General features: G+C 43.0%; 1 protein-coding gene and 1 long non-coding RNA gene across 6 annotated transcripts in view; both read right to left on the bottom strand.

The window, feature by feature from the left end:
• The window catches only part of LOC146344263 (uncharacterized), a 42625-nt gene extending 29536 nt beyond the window's left edge, over positions 1-13089 (bottom strand). Inside the window, exons 1-2 of the long non-coding RNA XR_014792600.1 lie at positions 12973-13089; positions 12276-12380 (exon numbers count right to left, since the gene is read on the bottom strand). This is a non-coding gene — a long non-coding RNA (uncharacterized LOC146344263). The remainder of the gene's footprint in view (positions 1-12275; positions 12381-12972) is intronic.
• An 8590-nt stretch (positions 13090-21679) lies between these two features.
• The window catches only part of ANAPC4 (anaphase promoting complex subunit 4), a 40831-nt gene continuing 37438 nt past the window's right edge, over positions 21680-25072 (bottom strand). For 4 of the 5 annotated variants that reach the window (XM_084856998.1, XM_084856994.1, XM_084856995.1 and 1 more), the window contains 3 exons: positions 23960-24136; positions 23298-23421; positions 21777-22537 (listed from right to left, as the gene is read on the bottom strand). In XM_084856998.1, coding sequence (XP_084713124.1) covers positions 22322-22537; positions 23298-23421; positions 23960-24136 — 517 coding nt within the window. In that variant the 3' untranslated portion in view covers positions 21777-22321. Of the gene's footprint in view, positions 22538-23297; positions 23422-23959; positions 24137-25072 lie in introns of all 5 variants that reach the window. The other variant, XM_084856999.1, reaches the window with a different exon arrangement.

Here is a 25072-nt window from a genome sequence, read left to right on the forward strand (position 1 = left end):
GGGATGGACATTATAAGCATCTGAACAGGATTTTAGACACAGAGTATACACAGCCATCACCGGAGTGTTATAATTAGCTTCCACAACATTTAAGCCAGCCTCTTAAGATAGTTTATGAGATCTATATCCACATACTTTGCATTCCATTTCCTGGAAATGCTGTCAACTCCAAACGACTAGCCAAACGAAACTAGTTTAGATAGTTCCTAGCCTCAGTGCTTCCTCAATTTATTCAAATTACTGTCATTAAACTTTGGGATCCACCCTGAGTGTCTCAGAGCTCCAAGGAGAAAGTTATGTTTCTTGGTAGGGCATGGGAATATAATTTTATATATGGTGTGTGCTCAGCTGAAAAACAGGAAGTGTGGGGGCTCAAGCCTGTCAGCTAAGGGTGGCCTAACTAAAGGCTCCTGCAGCCTTTTATTTATTTATTTTTTTAAGGAAAAGCAGCTTTAGCAGACAGGACTTTGGAGCATAAAAGTAGTCAGGGGAGGAATTGCTTAACCCGTTCCCCACTTCAAATAACCCCACCATTCTGCTATTCCCTCCATGAGGGATGCGGGACAGAAAGTGGCTTTGAGGGTAATTTGGAGCAAAGAAATGGTGGTGAGAAAGTTTAGCATCCCATACTCTGCTCCAAACTTCCCCTTCCTGAAACTATGTTTACACTCTCCCCCCATCTCTCTATAATATAATATATTTGAGAGTGGGGATCTGGAACAGAGAGGTGGCCAGGGGAGAGGTGCTTAACCATTTCTCCATTTCCCACTTCTCTACGCCAAACCACCACTTCAAGATGCTTTACCACATCCAGGCTTGAAAACAAGGGCTGTGTTTCCACCATCAACTTATTTCAACCTGGCTGCATGGTGAGGTCTCTGTGTTTCCATGACGTCATGGCCATTCAGCACCAGCCCCACATTTTATCGCTGAACAACCACTTCTTCTGAGACTGCTTATAGTCCGACTTTGCCAGCATACTGCGGCTCCATTACTGACCTGTTTCCACAATTGCACTGGGTCCGGTATCATAGTCTTGCTCATGGGGCGGATAGCCCAGCCTTTGTGGGTGTGTCACTCTGACCTCAGTGACCCAACCCTTTCCCTCCCTGTTTTCCAGAAGTTACATCACTGTTTTGGAGCAGGATGCCAAGGGAGCAACTTTTGCACCAGAACACAACCCATGCCCCCAGGGTTTTTTTCTCCCATTGTGCTGAATGAGGCTTGCCCTCTCAATGACCGCAGTAATAACAGAGAAGTCCCTCAATTGACATGGCACATATCAAAGCCCTCAATTCCTTAAATGCGATTAAGTGTGATCTCGAGGCTTCGGTCCATTGCCTTAGGACGTAACTCCTTCACAGCTTCCATATAGAGATCCTGTGTGTTAAAATGGGGGCTGGTTTCGGTCTCTTTCCCACAACAAACCCTTTATTGTCTCCTAAGAAGTAACTCCCATTGCTGTGGATGAGGCTGAGATTCCCCCTCAATTGAAATGGCACACATTAAAGCCCAATTCCTTAAATGCGTTTAAGCGACCAAGCGAGGGTCCAATGAACTGCCTTTGGAAGAAAGTACTTCACAGCTCCATTATAGCTGTCCTGCGGGTTACAGTGTCAGCTGGATTCCATCTTTGTCTTTCCTACTTTCTTTCCCACAACAAACCCATTAGTGTCTCCTCAGAAGTAACTCCCATTGTGCTGAATGAGGCTTGCCTTTGAATGCCTATATTGGAATTTAGAGAAATTCCCCCTCAATTGAAATGGCACACTTTTAAGCCCTATTTCTTAAATGTGATGAAGCACAATCTTGAGGCTTTAGTCCATTGCCTTAGGATGTAACTCATTCACAGCTTCCATATAGAGATCCTGTGTGTTAAAATGGGGGCTGGTTTCTCTTCTTTCCCACAACAAACCCATTACTGTCTTTTCAGAAGTAACTCCCACTGTGGTCAATGAGGTCCTCTGGGTTAAAATGGGGGCTAGTTTCCCTCTTTGTGTTCTCCTTCCCCTTTCCCAGCACAAGCATATGTGTGTCTACTTGGAAGTAACTCCCATTGTGCTCCATGAGGCTTGCTCCTGAAATGCAGGTGCATCTGGACTTTCAGGGGAGAGGAGAAGGGGGTGGGGGAAGCCTCTCTTCACAGCAAAGCTCACTCCTTTTTAAAAAATCCGGCACTCCTCCATTAGCTTCTCCTTCCGTTGTCCTGGAAACACGGCCGAGGAGGCGGGAACACTGATGAGGTAATCAGACCCAACCCAGACTCCACCCAGCCATCAAGAACATAAGTCCATTATTGCTCAGTGGAAACAGCACAGAGCCCCAGGCTACAGCAATGGTAAGCCAGGACTTTAAGCACTGTGGAAACTGGAAAAGGAGAAGATGCAGTTAGGAAACATCACAATAAAGTTGCAAACAAAGTGAAGCCGATACGGTGGAAACACACCCAAGGTTGTTTAGGGTTCTGTAGCAGTTTGCCGCTGAGAATTGGTGGCAAAAAAGCCAGGCTTTTTGTTTGTTTGTTTTGCTGAATTTAGTGATGCTGTGGCAGCAGGAGTGTGACCTGCAGTGCGGGGGTGTGTGTGTGTGGCCCCTGGACACCCCCCCCCACGTTGCCCATGTCTGCCTTACTGGGGGGAAAAAGAAAACAGCAGCCACCATCACCACAAATTGGAGGGGAAAGATCTGAAGCAGGGAGCCTGCTCTATGCACGTAAGCTCCCCACATGAATTAGGGCCAAAGCAGCCATCACTTTAAAGACATAGGTAGCAGCCACATGTGTTCTTCATTTTCCAAACTGTCAAGAAGATATACAATTCCATAAAACATTAGCATTAAAACCACCATTAAAAATAGTTTTATACACAATTCAAATTATCTAATAATCCAAACATTCCCATTCGGGATCCCTGCAGAATAAACAGGAGTCAGTAAAGTGTTCTCTTTTTAAGCAGTGGATACTTGACAATGCAGCAATAATTTAATACAAGCACTCCGCAGCTCAGACTTTACTCAAAGCAAGCCCTGTCTACGCATCAAGCTGTTCTCTCCTGATACCATTCCTTCACCCAAATAATCAGTGTAACAAAAAGGTAGTTTATGCATAGGGAGGGTTTTGTTAGGAGTGGTCTCACTACTGCCTCTTTCAGGGGGCCTGGGACCACTTCCTCTCATAAGGCATTAATCACCTCCCTAGCCCAGCTGGCTGTTCCCTCCCTGACAGTTTTTATAAGCCAAGAGGAGCAAGGATCCGATATGGAGGTGGTTGCATGAACCTGTCCAAGTACCTTGTCAACATCCTCAAGCTGTACCAGCTGAAACTCATCCAAGAAAACTGGACAAGGCTGTGCTCTGGATACCGCACCTGATTCACCTGATGTAACACTGGAGCCTAAGTCTCAGCAGGTGCAAGATATTTTATCCTGGAAGCGTGTAGCAAATGTATCATGGCAGGCCTCCGACAGATCAGCAATATCCTTAGGGCCAGCATATAATAGGTCCTGGATAACCCTGAAAAGCTCTGCTGGGAGGCACATAGAGGATTCAATTGAGGCAGCAAGATAGCGTTTCTTTGCCACCCTCACTGCCTCTGAATATACATAACCATAGGCACATACCAGTGTTCGACTACATCCACTAGGAATTTTTCTCCAACTGGACTTAAGGAGTCTCCTATTTTGTTTCATCGCTGTCAGCTCTAGAGTATACCATGGAGCAGTATGAGCTTTACTCTGGCGAGGGTGCTCAACATCAATCATGTCAACTATCCGGGTCATTACTGTATTCCACAGATCAACCAGGGTTTTGAAAGGAGAGCCAGCCATATCAGCTGGAAACCTTCCCAGACCCCTCTGGAAACCATCCGGATCCATTAGTCTCTGGGGGCAGATCATCTTAATAGGTTCCCCACCCTTGCAGAGGGGAAAAGCGGCCATAAGTCTAAACCTCAGCAGGCAATGATCTGACCATGACAAAGGGACTGATTCAAAGTCTCCCACCTTCAGACAACCATCTCCATGTCCAGTTGAGAAAACCAAGTCTAGAGTGTGTCCTGCTACATGTGTTGGGCCAATCACATGCTGGGACAGTCCCTTGGTTGTCATGGAGACCATGAAGGCCTGAGCTTTTCCAGACAAGGAGCCCTCAGCATGAATGTTGACATCCCCCAGAACCACCAGTCTGGGGGGCCACAATAGCACACCTGAGACCACCTCAGATAGGGAGTCTGTTGAGCAGCAGGGTGGCACCAACAGAACCCCAATTCATCCAGCTGTGCCAACAAAAGGTACAAACACTCCAGACCAGTAGTCAGGTGGACAGGGAGCCTGCAGAGGGAGATGGAATTCCTATAGACCACATCACACACACACCCTCCCCAGCCCTCAAGTCTACCTTGCTGCTGAACGAAGTACCCTGGTAGTCAGAGCTGGGAGAGACTAACACCTCCCTTCTCACCCCCCCCAGATCTTGGTTATGCATGCCAGATCAGCCGCCTCATGCTCTATTTAATCATGGATCAATGAATCAAGGTAAGCTGGAGGTGGTCAAACATGAGATGGTAAGACTGAACATCGACATCTTGGGCATCAGCAAACTAAAATGGACAACAAGCATGGGCGAATTTAATTCAGGTGACCATTATATCTACTACTGTGGGCAAGAATCCCTTAGAAGAAATGGAGTAGCACTCATAGTCAACAAAAGGGTGGGAAGAGCAGTACTGGGGTACAATCTCAAAAATGATAGAATGATCTCAGTACGAATCCAAGGCAAACCATTCAACATCACAGTAATTCAAGTCTATGCCCCAACCACTGAGGCCGAAGAAGCTGAGGTTGATCGGTTCTATGAAGACCTACAACACCTTCTAGAACTAACACCAAAAAAAGATGTCCTTTTCATCATAGGGGATTGGAATGCCAAAGCAGGAAGTCAAGAAATCACCGGGATAACAGGCAAGCATGGCCTTGGTGTACAAAATGAAGCAGGACAAAGGCTAATAGAGTTTCGCCAAGAGAACACTCTGATCATAGCAAACGCTCTTTTCCAACAGCACAAGAGGCACCTCTACACATGGACATCACCAGATACTCAATATCGAAATCAGATTGATTATGTACTTTGCAGCCAAAGATGGAGAAGCTCTATGCAGTCAGTAAAAACAAGACCTGGAGCTGACTGTGGCTCAAATCATGAGCTTCTTGTTGCAAAATTTCAACTTAAATTGAAGAACGTAGGGAAAACCACTAAACCATTCAGGTATGACCTAAATCATATCCCTTATGAATATACAGTGGAGGTGAGGAATAGATTTAAGGAATTAGACCTGATAGAGTGCCTGAGGAACTATGGACGGAGGTCCGTCACATTGTTCAGGAGGCAGCAACTCAATCCATCCCAAAGAAAAAGAAATGCATGAAAGCAAAGTGGCTGTCTGATGAGGCTTTACAAGTAGCTGAGGAAAGAAGGGAAGCGAAAAGCAAGAGAGAAAGGGGAAGATATATCCAACGGAATGCAGCGTTCCAGAGAATAGCAAGGAGAGACAAGAAGGCCTTCTTAAATGAACAATGCAAAGAAATCGAGGAAAATAATAGAATGGGAAAGACTAGAGTTCTCTTCAAGAAAATTGGAGATCTCAAGGGAACGTGTTGTGCAAAGACGGGCATGATAAAGGATAAAGAAGGCAGGGACCTAACAGAAGCAGTTGAGATTAAGAGGTGGAAAGAATACACAGAAGAACTATACAGGAAAGATCCTAATGTCCCTGATAGCCATGATAGTGTGGTTACTGAACTTGAGCCGGACATCCTAGAGAGTGAAGTCAAGTAGGCCTTAGGAAGCATTACTAACAACAAAGCTAGTGGAGATGACAGTATTCCAGCTGAGCTATTTAAAATCCTAAAAGATGACACTGTTAAAGCACTGCACTCAATATGCCAACAAATTTGGAACACTCAACAGTGGCCACAAGACTGGAAAAGGTCAGTTTACATTCCAATTCCAAAGAAGGGCAATGCCAAAGAGTGTTCAAACTACCGTACAATTGCACTCATTTCACATGCCAGCAAGGTTATGCTCAAAATCGTACAAGCTAGGCTTCAGCAGTATGTGAACCGAGAACTACCAGAAGTACAAGCTGGGTTCCGAAGAGGCAGAGGAACTAGAGATCAAATTGCCAACATTCGCTGGATCATGGAGAAAGCAAGAGAATTCCAGAAAAACATCTATTTCTGCTTCATTGACTACGCTAAAGCCTTTGATTGTGTGGATCACAACAAACTGTGGCAAATTCTTAAAGAGATGGGAGTACCAGACCACCTTACCTGTCTCCTGAGAAACCTGTACGAGGGTCAAGAAGCAACAGTAAGAACCGGACATGGAACAACCGATTGCTTCATAATTGGGAAAGGAGTACGACAACGCTGCATATTGTCGCCCTGCTTATTTAACTTATATGCAGAGTACATCATGAGAAACGCCGGGTTGGATGAATCACAGGTCGGAATTAAGATTGCCGGGAGAATTATCAACAACCTCAGATACGCAGACGATACCACCCTAATGGCAGAAAGTGAAGATGATCTAAAATGCCTCTTGTTGAGGGTGAAAGAGGAGAGTGCAAAAGCTGGTTTGAAACTCAACATTAAAAAAACTAAGATCATGGCATCTGGCCCTATCACTTCCTGGCATATAGAAGGGGAAGAAATGGCAGCAGTGACAGATTTTATTTTCTTGGGCTTCAAGATCACCGCAGATGGTGACTGTAGCCATGAAATTAAAAGACGCTTGCTCCTTGGGAGGAAAGCTATGGCAAACCTAGACAGCATAGTAAGAAGCAGAGACGTCACCTTGCCGACAAAGGTCCGTCTAATCAAAGCTATGGTTTTCCCAGTAGTAATGTATGCCTGTGACAGCTGGACTATAAGGAAGGCTGAGCGCCGAAGAATTGATGCTTTCGAACTGTGGTGCTGGAGAAGACTCTTACGAGTCCCCTAGACTGCAAGGAGGTCAAATCAGTCCATCCTAAAGGAAATCAACCCTGAGTGCTCATTGGAAGCCAGATACCGAAGCGGAAGCTGAAATATTTTGGCCACCTAAGGCGAAGAGAAACTCACTGGAAAAGACCCTGATGCTGGGAAAGACTGAAGGCAAAAGGAGAAGGGGACGGCAGAGGATGAGATGGCTAGATAGCATCACCGATGCAATGAATACGAACTTGAGCACACTACGGGAGAGAGCGGAGGACAGAAAGGCCTAGCGTGCTATGGTCCATGGGGTCATGAAGAGTCGGACACGACTTAACGACTGAACAACAACAACAAGGGAGGTCTTATTTTGAACTGAGCTGGCATTTAAAAGCAGCATCTGGAGACCCAAGGGCAGGCTAATAGGGCAACCACCAAACCTGTGGGTGTGGGGAGGGCCGGAACGCAACACAGCCATTAACTGTTTGGGCAGTGTTCCCCTAACCTGGCTAGCCCTCCTCCCAACTTGGTATCTCCCTTGACCCGTAACCACATTAACTGGAGCTCCCTCAGGTTCCCCCACTTGGCACTGGAAGGGAGAGAGGGATGGTTGTAGGCGGCGGTGGTGACAAGGTGGGAGGGAAGTGCCATAGTGCTCCCCTCCCACCTTATTGCTGCCGCCACTGCGCTACCCCCCCTCTCCCCGCCGGTGTTAGCACCAGCAAGGAGAGAGGCAGGGTTGTGCAGTGGTGGTGGGAACTTTTCTTCTTCTTTTTCTTCTGTAACTGTGATTGCAAATTATAGCCATAATTTGCAGAACATCACATTTATGGAAAATAAAAGAAAAACAGTTCCCGGATTTTGGAATCAAGCTGCTGGCTTGACTTGCAAAGGCAAACCGAGCTGGTGGCGTTGCAGGAATCCATCAGGCCCTAAAACGATTTCCCCACAACTGACATCCCTAACTGAGAACTTTATTAAAAATTGTAGTAGTGAGTTCTATACATACAAGCCTCAAAGTTAATTTAAAAAAAGAAATACAGGTGAGATAATCCACACGCTTCTCCGTTGCATCTGGTGACAGTGGCAGGATAACCTACAGTATTTTTTCCCCCATGTGTTGGTTTTAGATTAGAACTACATTAATTGACTAGTACAGCATCTAACCACAACAAGCCCAGAACACAGGACTCTATAGAACAAAACCCAACCTGTCAAGGATTCACATTTTCTTTTATATTATATGAAGCATCTCTACACCAGCCTAAAATCCCTCATTTAAAATGGGGCTTTCTGCTTCTGTTTTAAATGCAGGATCACAGCAGACTCCCTTTACATGAACTTCCTTCTCCCCCTCCCCTTTCCTCCCTTCTTATCCCCCTTATCTGAGTCTTCCATATGTTTCATTGATCTAGCTCCTCTTCTTTTGGCTTTTCCTTTTTCATGGAGGGAATGATACCTCATTATCTCCGATCTTTTAAAAATGGCATAAGTGTCATTTAGTGCAGGAGATGCCCTGGAGGTTCACAACATCATCTAAAGAGCCCGCAAACTTCCGGGGGTGAGCAATCTCAACAGCAGGATAAAAGCTCCATGTGAAGGAGTCCATTTCCTTACATGTTGGGAAACTGAGCATGACTTGGAGCATATCTAAATGTCTATCAGTAAAAGATACATTAGATCAATAATTTTAATAAGTAATGGAAGAAATAACTATGCTGGGAATCTTACAGATGAAGCCCATGGCTTCGTTAATTCCAGACATTTTACATCTCTAGTCTTTCAATAGAAGTTTTCTTATTACAGAGTTTTTAGAAATAATTTTGGGGGGAGTAAAGGCTGGGTAACAATATATAAACCCCTTGTCTTAAATTCTAAAAGAAAATATTTCATAATCGAAAGCTGTTTTATTTTTCCAATTTTATGGAAAAAATAAAAACGGTCCTTGGGGGACCCCCCATTTTTTTCCAATTTCCCCCCAGTTTTTTCCCAGGCCTTCACATCCCTCTGGCATCGCTGCTGCCACACATCAGGGGCTGAGCAAATAAAGAATCCTCCCAGGTAACCTGCACAGCTGGCTCAAACACAAATGTAATGAATAGCAGAGCATCCATGCTTGCTCCCATTTGCAAAAAAACTTGGATCAACTTTGACCTAAGAGCTAATTCAATCCCCCTTTCTCCTTTCCCCAGTAACAGGGTGTCACTCATACCACTATCTATGGAGAAATATCAAGGTTGGAAAAAATTGTGAGATGGTTGGCCTTCCTGGTCACCAATGGCCAAAGGCTCCCTTAAGTTTCCCCATTTTCTCTTACCCCAAATCTTTGCATAGGCAAACGGACAATGCCCTGGGAGAAAGCTATTGGACTGCAAATTCACCAGTCAGAGAAGATGCAAATGAAACAATTTATTGGAATATTGTACACAACAGAGAAGGGAAAATGAGTTCAAGGCAGTGTAAAAGGAAACAAAATAGATCTACCTAATCTTGTCATAAATTTGATAATCTGGTAGGCTAAAGAACTTGATACTGATCCTCTCTGAGGGAAATCGGTGTTGCATTCCAAAACAATGCATATCATTCAGGGACAAAAAGGTTCCCCTTTACACAAAGGGGGTTGGGGGATTTTGGCACACCAATTGTTACTAGAAGGTAGAGATAGGGCTCCTGCTTTTATGTGAAGGGCTCCAGTGGACGAAGATTTTCCCCACAGCCAGCTGGGTTTCAGGGAAAAACCTTTCAGAGGGTCTGTATGTAAATAGGACAATTCAAGTGAGGTGTGGGGTGCTTCCACTGCACTTTGAACCAGTGCTAGACAGAGCATTGTGCAGATTCAGAAGATCAAATGGACAGGAGGAAAAGACAAGATAGTACCGTGAAGGTAATTTAAGACAGCTCTGTTAGACAAGTGTTTCTCTGGCACTGTCTTGGCTGAGCAAGTCTCACATGTTCTGTTTACATGACAAAAGACCAGGCCCTTATGGGCCCTGCATGGCAATTTTATCTTAAGGTAGCTAAGCCGTCTAAATTGGGTTATTTAAAAAAAAATCCTTATAAAACTGGACTTTTCTTCACATCATTCAGAGAAGCAGTAGGATACCCATCTCCAGTGTATGAAGCAGATAGCAGGGTAAAAAGGAAAGAAAATAAGGTGGTTTATTTCAAATTAGACCAGACCCAAGGACATCCACTGAAAGAACTTGCCTGTCTCCAACTTACCTCGCATCACAGAGTCCCCTTTATCCTCCGAGATTCAGAAAACTCAAGGATTCAGTCACTCCTGTGAGAGGTTTGCTGATCAGGCCCTAACTTAAAAGCTAGTCCACTTGTAACCTCAGGAGCCAGTATTATGTGAGAGGGTGAACCACACTTCCCTCTTGTGTATAAAATATGTGTGCGCGCGTGTGCACATGTGAAGAACCAACCCATCCCATGCTACTGTCACAATCTGGGAACCATAGAAACAATCCTAGCCCTGCCCTATGGTCATAAGATGAGTATAGGATAGTGCTGTGAGTTCGTTAATTCAAGAAATCCATTATTGCACTTGGATAACATTATACAATGCTTAACCCAAATTGTATGCAGAGAAAATTGAGTCACTGTTTATTGGCTAATGTCCTTTAAATCTTCGGCTCAATAAGTTCATTATTACACCGACTTTCAATTGCACCAAGGCCAAGTTGATTCTAAAAGAAATTAAGTTAATATTGAACCATTCCCTGGACATAACACAAGAAGAGCAGTTTAGTTTTAATGGCCTCTAGTTTAGTGGTTCAATTAATTCTTTATTCACCAATAATTGAGTTTCACATGAAAAGTTACTTAATCTTCAGCGTTAAAGCAGAGGCACTTAGAAAACTCAGCTCATAGTTTCAGATGTCTTTCCCAATGTGACGCCTTTCTCAACTAGGAACTTGCTCATGATACTGCTGATTCTTGATGGACGATTACGACACAACAAGTTACTTCATCTCCAGCATGAAAGAGCATTAAGGTGCAATTCACCTTTCCCAATCAGCTTAGTCTCACCAACGCGGAGCTAAAATAGACAGATACAGACATGGATTCCCCCCCATCTCCCCCACTCACACTTAAAACCCTTTAAAACAGCAGTGAAGGACTCCAGTTTGAATCAGAGCAGGGGAGAAGCATTTTCCTCCTCTAACTTACACATGTGTTCAAAGCTGCTCTTCTGAACAGATCCTGGCCTTATTAAGTCTCTAAGCATATCCATTTTAAGCGAGGAGGATTGCCGTGGGGGCTTCACACATGGGGGGAGGAGGACGAGACACATTAACCTGATAACAAGTATCGATACATAGACATTGCTGCATTGTTGCCAACTTGGGGTAGGGGGCAGAATTCCACTAAATTAAGCTTCATAAAACAAATGGGGAAAACAATAAGTTACCTTTTGCCATGGATTAACTAAATTAAAAATACCTTTGAAACATAATAGTTGTCCATGGCTAGTGCATCACAAAGGGCGCAATCCTGTGCACGTTTAGACAGAAACAAGCCCTATAACTCCCTGAATTCCCCAGCCAGCCATGCTGGGTGGGGAATGCTGGGAGTTGTCGGTAGGACATTTTTTCTGTCTAAACGTGCATAGGATTGTGCTCTAGTTAGGCTTATTTTACACATGAAATCTGCTACTTTCACACCTCATCAACAAAAATAGCAATTGGTCCTTTCAATCCCCTTTTTGCCTTACTAGGAGGAGTCAGGATAGATTGCTTGAGAGAGAATTCCAAATCAACTGAACCATTTTCCCCAAAATAATGGTACAAAGGAAAGGAATGCAGAAGCTTTAGTGAGATCTTCAAATTTCTCTGTCTTCTAAATGAAAACATTTCATTCACTTCTTAGATAGTACAGAGGGATGTGATGGATTTGAGACTTCTGCACATAGCATTTTCAATAAATAATTTACAATAAGGAACTTGTTGTAAGTTCCTTATTGAAGCTTTTCCAAATGTAAACATAGCTTTCTGCCTTTATCTAACTCTGCCCATTTCAAAATGTGAAGAAAGAGCATTCTCCAAATTATCCTTTATTAAAAAAATAAGTTATGGGCAACAACGCTACAGTAAAGACTATCAGCATTATCTGTTTTATTAATAGAACAGAATTTTCTGAGATAGATTACTTTTTATAATCTCATATCTGCTGCCAAGAAAAGTAGGAAAAAGATATAACTTTTACAATAACTTAAATATAGTTTGTCATTATGTATAAACATTTTCTTTAACTTTATTGATGCTTCTATTGATTGATAAGGAACGGATGAGAAAAAAACAGCACCTCAAATGCACAAACCAAAAAGACGACGTCTTCTGTGGTGGGTAACGACAGCAGCTCTAACTGTACGCTCTATGAATTTCGGAGTAAAAACTCCTTCGTCAGGAGCTAAAGAAGTACAAAGGACAATGCTATAAAACCATAAATCCATTAGAAATTTGAAAAATATTAAGACAGTATGTAAAAAAATAGAACCACAATCCTAAGACCTCCTATTCTGTGATAACATATAGTTTAAAATATAAAATACTGGCTGACTCAGGTATTACGCAACCATCTTCCTTTAGAAAGCAAATGACTTAACACAAACCCACTTAGAATGTGTCATTGGCACAAACTCCAAAGTTTAGCTTTGGCCCAACAGTTTATACTGCAAAGCACGCATTAGTGCTGTACTAAGATGGACACCAAGACGACAGATAGTACAAACGTTGTGGGAAAATTTTCTAGGGGCTGAATAGCATACTTACAGTAACACCAAAACTTGGCTTTAATCTGGATGCAAATTCCCAATATTAATGAGCAAACACTGCAGAACCCCCACAGCCACTGAACTAGTGTGAAAGATAAATGATCCAAAGTTTTTACATTGGTCAGACCCTACATAATGCAAACATGTAAGAGGCCACACAGAACAATACCCACCCCCATGCAGTGTTGACTAAAAAGTTCTCAGATAACAAGACTGAGAAATACTAACCTCAAAAACAAGATATATACATTCCAAAGGTCTGCACCTTTTTCTCTCTGTGAGGAAAGAAGCCACAAGGGAAAGGCTTTTTTCTCTCTCTCAGCTTGTGCAAGGTCTCTGCACTGCATGCCTCTGTGCCTGACAAAGTTATTTATTAAGGGCAACTAATAAAAAAGTCTAAATTGCTACACCTTGTATCAGCTATGAAGCAGATGCCAATGGTCACCCAAAGGTGAGGGATCCGGTCCTGCAAACACTCAAGAACAATGTACTGAAACAACCAAACCAAACTAAGCAAACAACAGAAACCCAGCCATTCACTGCCAATACCATACAGAAGGGTGGAGAGAAAGAAAGCCTTTTTCTTGTGGATTCTTTCTTCATAGAGCAGGGATGGGCAGATATGTTGGACTTCAAAGATTCCTTATCATTGGTCCTACTGGCAGGGGTTTCTGGGAGTAGAAATCCCAAACATCTGGAAATCTACCTTCTGCTCACCCCTGCAAGAGCATACAATAAAGGCTACTATCATTACCTAGTAGTGGGGACATCTTCCTGGTTTGTATATTAATTAATTGATCAAACATGAAAAGAGTATCCCATATGCAGAAGGACTAAGGAGTGATATCCATTGCAAGAGAATCCAATATAGTATTATCATTGTTATCTTTCAGTGTTAGAGACAAACTGTTAACATACTGCTTCTGATGTCAAATTTGGATGGGTTTTGAAAAGATTATATGCCTATTTAGTTTTTCCCCAGCTGAGGAAACAAAGAAGGACACAAATCAACATTCAGCTCCACCCCTGAGTCTCTCAGGGTGCAATCCTATGGGTGTTTAGACAGAAAAAAGTCCTACTACTGGCTGCAGAATGCTAGGAGTTGTAGGACTCCTTTCTGTCTAAACATGCATAGGATTGTGGCCTCAGAGTCTCAGGGCCAGCTCTAAGCAAGCTGATATCTGGCTTTTTATCTGTCATCTTGAATATATGATTTAGGGTGCAATCCTATGCATGTTTAGACAGAGAAAAGGCCTGCAACTCCCAGCATTCCCCAGCCAGCCTTGTAGGCCTTTTCTCTGTCTAAACATGCATAGGATTGCACCCTGACTGTTCCATACTGAAAAGAAAACATGACCTAACTTAATGATATTTTAATAACTATCAAATATATACTACGCTTCATATTGTCCCCCGCCAGTCTAATATGACAGCTGAAAGTGTAGGGCCAAGCAGAGATTAAATATTATTTGTGGGTATTATATCTAACAGGAAACTGTTATCAAATAATATCTAGTATGTTTTTACACATAACTGGATTAAAAATTATAGGAGCTGTAAGACAACAAGGGACAGGAGAAAGCTGTCACCCGTAATGCCCTGAGAGCTGTTCCAGAGATATTCCCTGTGGCTCATTTGTGTTGTGAGAAATGCTGCACTCATGGCACAGTGAACATGAACTCCTTTGCTTCAGTGACTAGGAAAAGCAACTGTGTTGACAGTGTGTCTCCTTGCTGTCCTTTAGAACGCTGTGGAAATTGCTTTAATTTAGGCAAGTATCAGATGGCACTTGATTTTGAATATCTTGCTCTGAATTGCTATTTGCTTTTATTGAAAGATGTCCAATGTTATGTTTGTGTGGAGATTTCCACAAAAAGAATACTGACTGTGAGATATACATTTTAAACAAACTTTTTTAAAAAAATTAAACAAATGATTACCACCATCACACACCATCTTTTGTTGTATCCAGGGTTTTATCCACCTTGTACCCCTATCTTTCAGCAACCATCATGGCAGGAGTTTTGGGTTGTCAAAAAGCTAAGGCATAAAAAAAATGCTTTTTCCTAGACTACTGCAGCACCCCCTGCTGTCTCAGCAAAGCAGCACCATAGACTTTGTACTATCTATTTGGTATGCAGGATACACCACACAAATCACTTAGGAAGTCCCATGTATATTTTTACAAACTAAAGATGGCCTCATAATTCTGTTAACTAAAGGCACGATCCTATGCATGTTTAGACAGAAAAAAAGGCCTACAACTCCCAGCATGCCCCAGCCAGCATGGATTGGCTGGGGCATGCTGGGAGTTGTAGGCTTTTTTTGTCTAAACATGCATTGGATTGTGCCCTAAAGGACATAATTTTTGTTTTAAAGAAATGTAATCCATTTTCAGTTAATCCAGATTTCCTCATTGAGTTCTGTAGTGTGCTCTCACTAAACCTCTGTTACCCCTCCTTCCTTTTCTCTCTTGACTTCAGAGTGCTGTGTTCTCTCCGCCCCCTCTCTGTAACCGCTGTCTTTTTCCATTTCCTCAACCGGTCCCTCTGCAATCCCATTTCTCAGCTACCCCCCCTTTTCCAACCCACTTCTGTTTCTGCACCAAAGGTCTCTCAGCATACCTGGTCTCCACTGCTTCCCTCACATCACAGGTCTCCCTAACTCTGCATTTCTTTTTTCTCTGCACCTCACAACACTCACTTTGCTTGCTCTGCAGCATGTTATCCACCCTTTCCTCATCCCACAGCGGTCTGGGTACCTTTCTTTAGTCACCTTATGCTCAATCCCTTCTCTTCTCTTTGCCCATTATTCTTCCTCGTGAAGTTCAAGAGCAACAGCACACAAGACGTTCATCCTCCAAGCAATTCACACTGTGGGTGGGCAAGGCAACATAGCTAGCTGACTACAACAGGCTAGAAAACTGGTGCCAACTCCACTGGACATATCTTCATGGGTGGGTGGGTGTGCATGCACAGGATGTGGCGAAGAGGAGCAATGTAGATGTAGGGATGCACAGAGTTTTGCACTCCCAGCTTAACTTTTGGAGGGCCTGGAAACACCTTAGACGTTCCTGCAAAGAGGTGGGGAAGATCTACAATGAATAGGTATTTGTAATTTCCCTGGGAAGCTGTAAATAGTCTGTACTGGTCAGGCCTGGAGTAGGAAGAATCAGTAGAAAGCTGTAGGGCAAGGCTAATGAGGGCTAATGCTGATTTGTTGTGTGTTCAGTTCAGGGTGGGATGCTAAGTGACATGCAATCCTCAAAACACACGCAGTGGCTGGGAAAGTAAATTGGGTGTAATATATACATGGGGAAACAAATGATGTTTTTCCCTGCCTTCCAGGAACGACATCACAGCAAGGACCTCACCCCATAATATTGGCTGGAGAGCGGGAGCTTGCTTCACCTTTCCCTGCCAAAAGGAATACCTATAAAAACGTTGTTACCAAGATCTAGTGCCCGAGTCTGCTTTTTTCTTCCTCCCAATCCCATTTCTTTTCATGTTGTGTAAACCTGAGGGCTAGATCTTATTATCAATCTATGTTTAATCCCAGCTGCTTCGGGAGTTTTTTTCAGCTGAAGAGCAGGATAAAAATGCTTTAAATACATAAATAAAATGTAAATTCCTGATAACTGTATGTGATATCATCTTAAAAGCAAAACCCACTTAAGAAAGATCAAGTAACAAGAAAAAAGAATTAGCAGTGGACCAAATCACTCACTGACTGGATATCAAGGCAAAATGAAGTATTGCTAAACTTTGTGACCAAACTCAAGATGTAGACAAGGGCCAGTTCCAGAAATTACTTATCTATTTATTTATATCCTGCCTTTTTTCCTCCTTGATGAACCCAAAGTGGTGTACATAATCCTCCTCTTCTACATTTTATCCTTACAACAACCCTGTGAGGTAGATTGGGCTGAGAGTCTGTGACTGGCCCAAAGTCACCCAGTGAGCTTCATGGCCTAGTGGGGACTAGAACCCAGATCTCCCGACTCCCAATCCAACACTCTAGCCACTACACCACACTGGTTCTCCAGAACACTATCTCCGGGACTTAGCCACCAGAAACAGCCATTCTTGCCCAGGGATGGATCAGATAGTGGTGAGGGAGATGCCATGTTCAAATAAACACAGTACAGGTTGTATCAGATGTTATTTAGGGGTAGCTAGTGGAGTGCCCCAGATTCTTAGTTTTTTTCTTGGTATGTAATATTTACGGAGACCCAACATTTTATTAGTGTTTCAGTCAATATCCTTCCTGAAGACACTGCTACCAAATTGCACTAAAGTTGGGTTTTGTTTTTTTAATTATAAAGCTATGAATAAAAAGTGAAAAATCTCTTAATGTTTGTCTCATCAGGTGTTCAAACTACTTGGTTTTGTCAGCATCTGTTAAATGGCACACAATTTTAGATCTTCACATGGAGACCTGAAAGTCAGAAGTGCTTGTTGAGCAGAATTACAGCTCTGTTGCAATGAGAGTCTGAACCCTATAGCAAAACCTGATGAACTTGAAAAATACCTCTCCAAGACTACTGTTTAACCTGTGCAGGGTTTACTGCTTTCTGGGCAATGATGCAACACCTAAAGTATTGTTACAATCAGGAAAGGTTCCCTAGCCCCTCTTTTGAGGTAACGTATCACATGCTTGGCTCTGGGCCCCTCTCCCATGACATTTCCAGCAATTCACTCCTGTGCATTAAGATTACATGCATACTGAAAGTCACAGTGCAGAATGTTGCAAAATAAATTTATTTTATTTAAATGGAATTCTAGGCCGCCTTGGAGAGTGGGACTTCGTAATCCATACTAAGTTCAGTGTGTGATGTTTGAATTGACTTACCTGAGCATATGGCAGTTGCGACTAGACATCGGCATGGATGGGCTGAAACCCATAACTGCTATGTGATGAGAAAGTTGTAAAATAGGACTATGAGCAGAGCTAGTCCAAAATATTTTGCTGCCTTAGGTGAAAGACATGATGGCCCCTGCCTCCTATGCTATATACAGAAGCTGGTCAGACTGACGGTTGAATCTTACTTCAACAGTGATCAAGGACAGGGTTCTCCACCGCACTGGAGAGGGCAGCAGACTAGCTTACAGTGGAGGCTGGTGGCTGTGATGTCAGCGGGGCGGTGTATCTGCTCCAGGTTACAGTCAGAACTCTAAAGGAGCTATCCAAGCGGCTTCCTCACCTTGGATGGCTCCTTTAGAGTTCTGACTGGTTCTGACTGACCTGGAGCGGATTCACCACCACACTGACCTCATAGCCACCAGCCTCCACTGCTAGCTTATGGGGTGCTAGGCAGGCCATATAGCACTTAGTCCTCAAACAAACTGCAGCCACCCACAGCCTCTGCTTGAGCCTCCTCCAGCTATCCAAACATACCACATCACTCCCAAAGACCCTGCCTTCCAAAACCTTAGCTAGGCTTTTCCAGATTTCTGATCGCTGTGGCAGTTTCCCCCTCTGAAGTAAAAATTGGAACCAGGATTCATTTTTTCACACCCTAAGAGTTATGTTTAAAGTGTGAGAGAGTTACCCACCTTGGAGGCATCTACCCAGCGTTTCTGCACAAGTAGTCATTCCGAGCATGCCTCCTGCTTGAAAGGAGACAAACCCAGAGCAAAGACTCATGAAAGGTTGCAACAGACGGCCTCATCTGAGGGTGGAGAATTGTGCTGTGTCTCAGTAATGAGAGTGGCTGTGTAAATCCACTCATTCTCAATACAGACACATAAGGGATTACCTGCCCTCAAAGCAAAGATCAACTGGAAGGAGGCAGTTAGAGCATTGCATTGCACAGAGATGCAGTGCCTTGTATGCTTTAGAGTCACAGAAACAGTGGCCCAGTTCGGATGTCACAACAACCCAGGATTTTGTAAACTCTGGGTTGTTGCGAGAAAGCATGCTGGCTCCTAGCTGCCTGACTGTTCCTGCTACAGCCGTGCGGAGCTAAACAACCCAGGGACACCCTAGGTTTTTCCCAACGTTTTGCACATTCCAAGGGAACCATAGAAAATGAATGAATCAAAAAATCCTATGGAAGATGTTTGCTGATCCATGCTTTTCCAGCACCAACTATGCCTCCTTCCCCTTACAATGACTTCTTAGAAGGAATCTGTCTTATCTACAGTGGAGCAATAAAATGTTATTACTCTTCAGTTCTTGGCAACAATAGGCCAATCCATCAATTCAGTCTAGAACAAACAAGTAATCATGTCAGAAGTGTGCCATTACCTTTGCCCTTGATTCATATCTGTAGTAATTATTCAACTCGATAATATGAAAATCGGAGGGCATTCTGGGACACGCACTTTTTGCAACCTAGCAGAACCACCCAAAAGGATGCAAGTCCACAAAAATTACTTGCAGAAAATCTTTTGAATTTAGCTCAATCAGTTTAAGGAAAAAGCAAGGGGAAAAAAGAGGGATCAGGTCAATACTGCCCTCAGGGGAAGGATATGTGCTCTGTTCATTGTACTGTGGTTTGTTAATGTCCACTTTCTATAGATCCAGTTGCAAATTGTAGAAGGTCCAGCAAGTCATGATTCTGTGACTGGAAATTTTTCTACACAATGAGGCTGTTCAGACAACAGGCTAACCCACACTCAGTGGTTGAGTGTGGGTTGTTTGTTGAACTGTGAATTAGCATGTTGTCTGAACATCCACAGGGTGGCTTGATAACCATGCAGGGTGGCTTGTTAACCACTCTGAACAACAAACCATAGATTCTCAAGCCGTAGCTCATTCGAGAAAATAAGCCGCACTGCATGGTTAACAAGCCGCTCTGCCAACGTTCAGACAACACACTAACCCACGGTTTAAACAAACAATCCATGATTCAACAAGCCACACTCAACCACTGAGTGTGGGTTAGCCTGTTGTCTGAACAGCCCCATTGTAGCCTATTATCCAGGATAGCCGATATAGTAATTTTATGGGCTTTCCAGAAGCATCTGGATTGTTGCTGCTGCAAAAAGGATGATGGACTAGATGGACCCTTGTTCTGTTCCAGCAGAGCTCTTTGTACAATGTTCAAAGCGTTCAATGGCCCTTATCTTGTTCAACCTCACAATGAGCCTGTATGACAGGTAACTTATGAGCCCTCTTTTAGAAATGAGAAATTAAGGCTGAGAGATTGGACAGATTCAGGCTAATAACCCATTTCCAAATAGAGGGCACTTTGCCATAGCTTTCCCAAGAACTTCTATCACCTATCTATTAGCCTTAACTAGCTCTAGTAGGAATCCCATGTAATAAGAGGTGGGGCACCAGCCATGCTGCTTCAGCATAACTTTGGTGCAGGGTAAGACAGCCATATTTAGGGCTAATTATTTCTTTAATTTGATGAAAAATGTTAAGAGTGCTGAAAATAGTGAGGCATAGCTTTTGGAAAATGGAGAGGGGATTGGAAAGTGAAGTTCCATTCTGATTCAGTGTTCAGGAGACATCCATCATGGGTTAATTCCCCCACTGCCCAGGACAGTCAAGGACCATGTGACCATGGCCAGGGGGAGTGGAGCACATCCGTGGCCTCCGCTGATGGAGCCAGGTATCTGGAGAAGCAGCGTGGCAGCTGGTTGTTGAGAGGGGAAGTGAAGAAGTCCACCTGGAGTGGACCAAAATAACAGCAAAGCTGCTGAAAGACCATCATCTCCAGAATCCATCCCCCAGGATCGAGCTATTGTTGGCTTAGAAAGCTGGTCTCTGTACTGAGAGTCCCGAATGTGCTGTGCAATAATGGATAGGATGTTGTGTTCTGCCCAGAGGAGGAAGGAGGATGCCTCCTTGTGTAGGGATTTTGATTTCATCCCTCCCTGATGATTTAAGGGCTAAGGCCGTCGTGTTGTCTGTGCTGGCTAAGAATGGGCAGGGCCTATGGGTTGAGCAGAGCATCTGATGGAGAGCTGAATTCCTGGGGCAAGGTCATTTAGCAGGCTCAGTCATTATTGCACTGCTCCTCCTCACTCTCTTTGGGACAATCAAAGGTTCTGGAAATGTCTTGTGAGTCTGGACTCAGCATCCATTATGGTCTCTCATGTCTAATAGACCACATTTTGGGGGTATGCCAGGGAGTTTTACAATGCAATCCTATACACGTCTACTCAGAAGTAAGTCCCACCGAGTTCAATGGGGTTACTCCCAGGTATGCGGGTACAGGTCTGCAGTCTTAGACTCCTAAGAAAACCTCCCCAACATGAACTATGCATCCTGTATATAAACAACTAGAAACAAATAAGTAACATCCAAACATCTATCAAGCGGAGCGCTAACTCAAGTGGTCATCACCTTCTAAGAACTGTCTACTTGACAAGTCCAGCCCAATTAACTTTTGCAACAGGTGGGTGATATCATGGATGAGGGTCACAGCACTGACAGGAAAGCAAGCAGGGAGTTCAACACTATGTGCATGAGACACAGAACAGACCGAGGAGAAAAAGATAGAGGCATGGAGGCCCATCTTTTGACACGTGAAGGTGCCAAAAATTAGGAGTAAGCCTGCACTAAAAGGTTCCTGAGCTGTCCCAGACATTTGGGGAAAATAGCGTTGAAGCACTTCTTTGCCCCATGTTTCTGGGTCTTGTCAGAGAGAGAAAGGTAAATTTCCTTGTGAGGACGTATGAGGGACGGAACCTGTATATAAATCTTTTAGAAAAGGCAGAGGAAATCCAAGTGACTCCCCATTTCCTTTTAACTTCTAAAGTGGATAAAACCCAAGCAAAACCCTCCAAAGATCACAGCAAAATGCTTCTGTGTCAGTAGTGAAAGATATTATAGAAACTGGCTCTAAGTTATGAAGTTCCCCTACCTAACTTTTCATAATGTTTATGTCACATCATGCTTTCAAAATTAGCTGATGAAGTGCATTTGAAGATACTTTCCGGAACAAGCCACTGGCTTCTCAGCAACAGACAAACTTTTAAAGGAGAATGTTTTTCACTTTAAAGCACTTGAGAAATCACTATAAAGGAGTAAATATGATGGGATGTGAAACTGCAAGCACAAATGAGGACACAATCCCTACAGAAAAATATACTCCTTTTTAATTTATCTTCCATTACAAAATGCACACTGAAAAAAACCAGGGTCCAACCTCACTCCCAATGCCATGTCTCATGTTGAACAAATCACTTGGGAAGGGGAGCACAGATACATCCATGAGTGCCACGCATGTGGCATCAGAAAGCCATATTATGAGAATGTTATGGGAAAGGGCCCGGGGGCAGGGGGGACAGGAGGTAATGGGGATTGGAAAGGAAGGTATGGCCAACACTGTATGAAATTTTAAGAGCTGCTGCATTTTTGCAGGATTATCTGCAGGAAACTGTCTTTGTTTTCTTCCAGTGCTGCGCTTATTCAGGCAATGCAGCTGTAACACAAGACACAGTATTTGGAAACAAGTGGAAAAAGAAGAATCAGTCAGAAATTCCTCCATACTCACAGCAGTGGGTTATACACAATATAAAAATTAGTGTGGTACAGTACAGCTAAGGAGAGTCAGCTGCCAGGATCATATTTCTGTTTCTTCTCTCCAACATGCAAGTCAGTGAAATGAGAGTTTGTCTCAGGCATGGGGGCTTGATTCAAGTTCTTCTATTTCATCTGCCAGTTCAATGGAACCAACACAGACACTCTCTTCAGGGTTGTCTGCAGACTGGCTGAGTTCCTCCTGACCTGTGCTAACATGCTGAGCCGTTTCTTCTTCCTCCTCCTCCTCAGCTTCCCCATCATCTTCTACATCCATTTCAAACACTCTGATGTGTCGTAGGTTTGAACTTAGCTACAAAAATATTTCAAAATATTATGTTATTAACAAAATAAGTTGCTTAGGATTCATTAACAAAAACAACGCTACTAAAAATGTGGCATCTTAAGAACCTAAAAATGTTTGCCTCATCACTGAACCTTTGCATTTCTGGGATATACACATTTCAGAAGTTGCAAGCTTCCTGAAGTACTCCAACTAATATTACAGTGAATCCCTTTTAATAATTTGGCTCAAACAATGGCTTGATCCGTATATTATCCATGTAGGGGTGATTCCGGCTTATGGAAGATCCTGTCATTCAGCTGATCCATGCTTATCCTCTTTACAAAATGTGCTGCATACCATGGGACCAGACCATGGGGAAGCAATCCCCACGCCATGCTGTTCCAATAATTTGCAGATCTGACTTGAATGATCAGAAATCCCTTTTGTGTCTCAAGGGAACAGATGTAATTTGTGGGATGGGAAAAGAGCAATGGCAGAGATGTTTGTTTTCCCACATCTCCAGCCCCAATGCAGCAGACTATTATTCTCATTATTTAGAATATCTGAACTATTTTACCAGTTAAATTAATCCCCCCTGATGCTGATGGACAAATTAATTTATTCATTCATGACATCAGAAAATGAGGGCTGCAATCCTATGCGGAGTTCCTTGGGAGCAAGTTCCATAGTAAGTCCCATGGAACGCCATGGGACTTACTACTGGGTAAGCACAAACAGGATCAACCTGTAAATACCTCCTGTGTAAAACCATCAGTGCGATGCTTACCACACAAGAAACCTTTCGGATGCCATTTACAGCAACATACTGGGCTTTCATGTTCTCCAGCACCCTCCACTGACCCTCGATGGTGACAGTACGTGTAGGAATGCCATCACATTGCACATCCAACCTAGTTAAGACCCAGAATAAAACAGAGTAAGGCTACAATTCTTTTTTAACCAAAAAATTGTTAGCTTCTTTACAATGATCCAGTAAGAGGCCAATATGTACCTGAGCATTCTCATGAAAGCTCAGCTTATTATCACATAGCTCTGCTTATGCTGTTAAGTATCTCAATACTGCTAGTGATGATTGTGGAAGTGTCACACTTTCATCTATGTAGGTTAAATACCAGTAGCTTTTTCCTCTGTACATCCTCAACACTAAATCTCAGGTTTCAAAATAGAATATTATAGTAACTAATGCACAACCACAAGAATGAGGAAAGTTGGTTTAAAAAAACCTAAAAATTAAATACAAGGGTTTTTGGGAAAGTAGTAACCATTTTTGACAACAACGTTTTGCCATTACGTTACCAATGGGAATGTACAATCATTTTAGTTCATAACATTTTGACAGTCTACATCTCTACTAATCTTTGTCTATAAAAAACAAATAATAGTAAGCCTGAAAAGGTCCAAGGTCCAATCTAAGATTTCAGTCAGCACCTTTGACCAGGATTCCAGCTGAATTCCAGTTCCTGGTTCCCCTCTATATATATGGATGATAAAGGCAGCTGGGCCAAAATTCTCTCCTTCCCTTCTTGTTCTACTTTCTCTGCAACAATGACTGTTATAGTTTCATCATCGTAGAAGTGGGCATCAAGACAACTGTAGAAGCTACAGCTAGTCAAAGAAAAAGCATATTAATTGTGAGCAAACAATTTTCATTTTCAAACATCTTTTGTTGAAATGTACTGCAAAATGCTCTGAATATTTTAGATTTTGCTGTAAGATGCTCAGTTATTTTCTTTTTGCCTTCTTAACACTTAATGTCCCTATTCATAGCCCACCCTTGCACTGGTGCACACACCTGTATGTGCAAGAATCACAACGCATTCACATACCAAATGGGTGGGCAGCACTGAATCATATGCTGAAACTTCTGCCTGGAGATTCCTGGCACTGGTGTTAACCAATTACAGTGCTAAATAACTTGACCCCAGAGTACTACACAAAGCAGCTCTTTAAGTACGAACCCTCCCTCGTGCTGAAATCTTTTGATGAGGTCTTGTTCCAGATGAACCTTTTATAACTTCTGTTAATTTATGCAAACAGCAGGGCATTTTCTATGGTGGTGGCTTCTTTAAAATTCTCTCCCCTATAATGCCTGAAAGGTTGCTTCTACTGAATTTTTCAGGAAGTGGCAACTAGATGTTTCTATTCCACCAAGTATGTGGAAAACTGGATTAATTCTTTGCTGCCATTAACTTTTGTGTATGTGCATTTTATGTCTGTTAGCCAGTTTGTAGGCTCTTAGGTGTGTAGTTCATAGTGTCAAACTAGGACCAAGGAGAGACCTGGTTTCAAAGCCCTGCTTAGCTACGAAGCTTAAGTGATACTTGCAATCCTGACACCTGTTGGGATTATTGAAGTTGCAGTCCATTCAGAAATTGGAACCATTTGAAACCAATGTCAAATTAAGCTCAGAATAAGCGCTTGCAATACCCCAAGATCAGCCATCAAGATTTGCTCTCATTTCCAGAATCAAAGGGCTAAGTGTATACACATAATCAAACAAGTTATAATTTGATGAAGTAGTTTACCAGCACCTGACCAGCT

This window comes from Heloderma suspectum, chromosome 5, assembly GCF_057233095.1.
Source record: "Heloderma suspectum isolate Gila_16-S chromosome 5, 16-S_ref, whole genome shotgun sequence".
Taxonomy (NCBI): Eukaryota; Metazoa; Chordata; class Lepidosauria; order Squamata; family Helodermatidae; genus Heloderma; species Heloderma suspectum.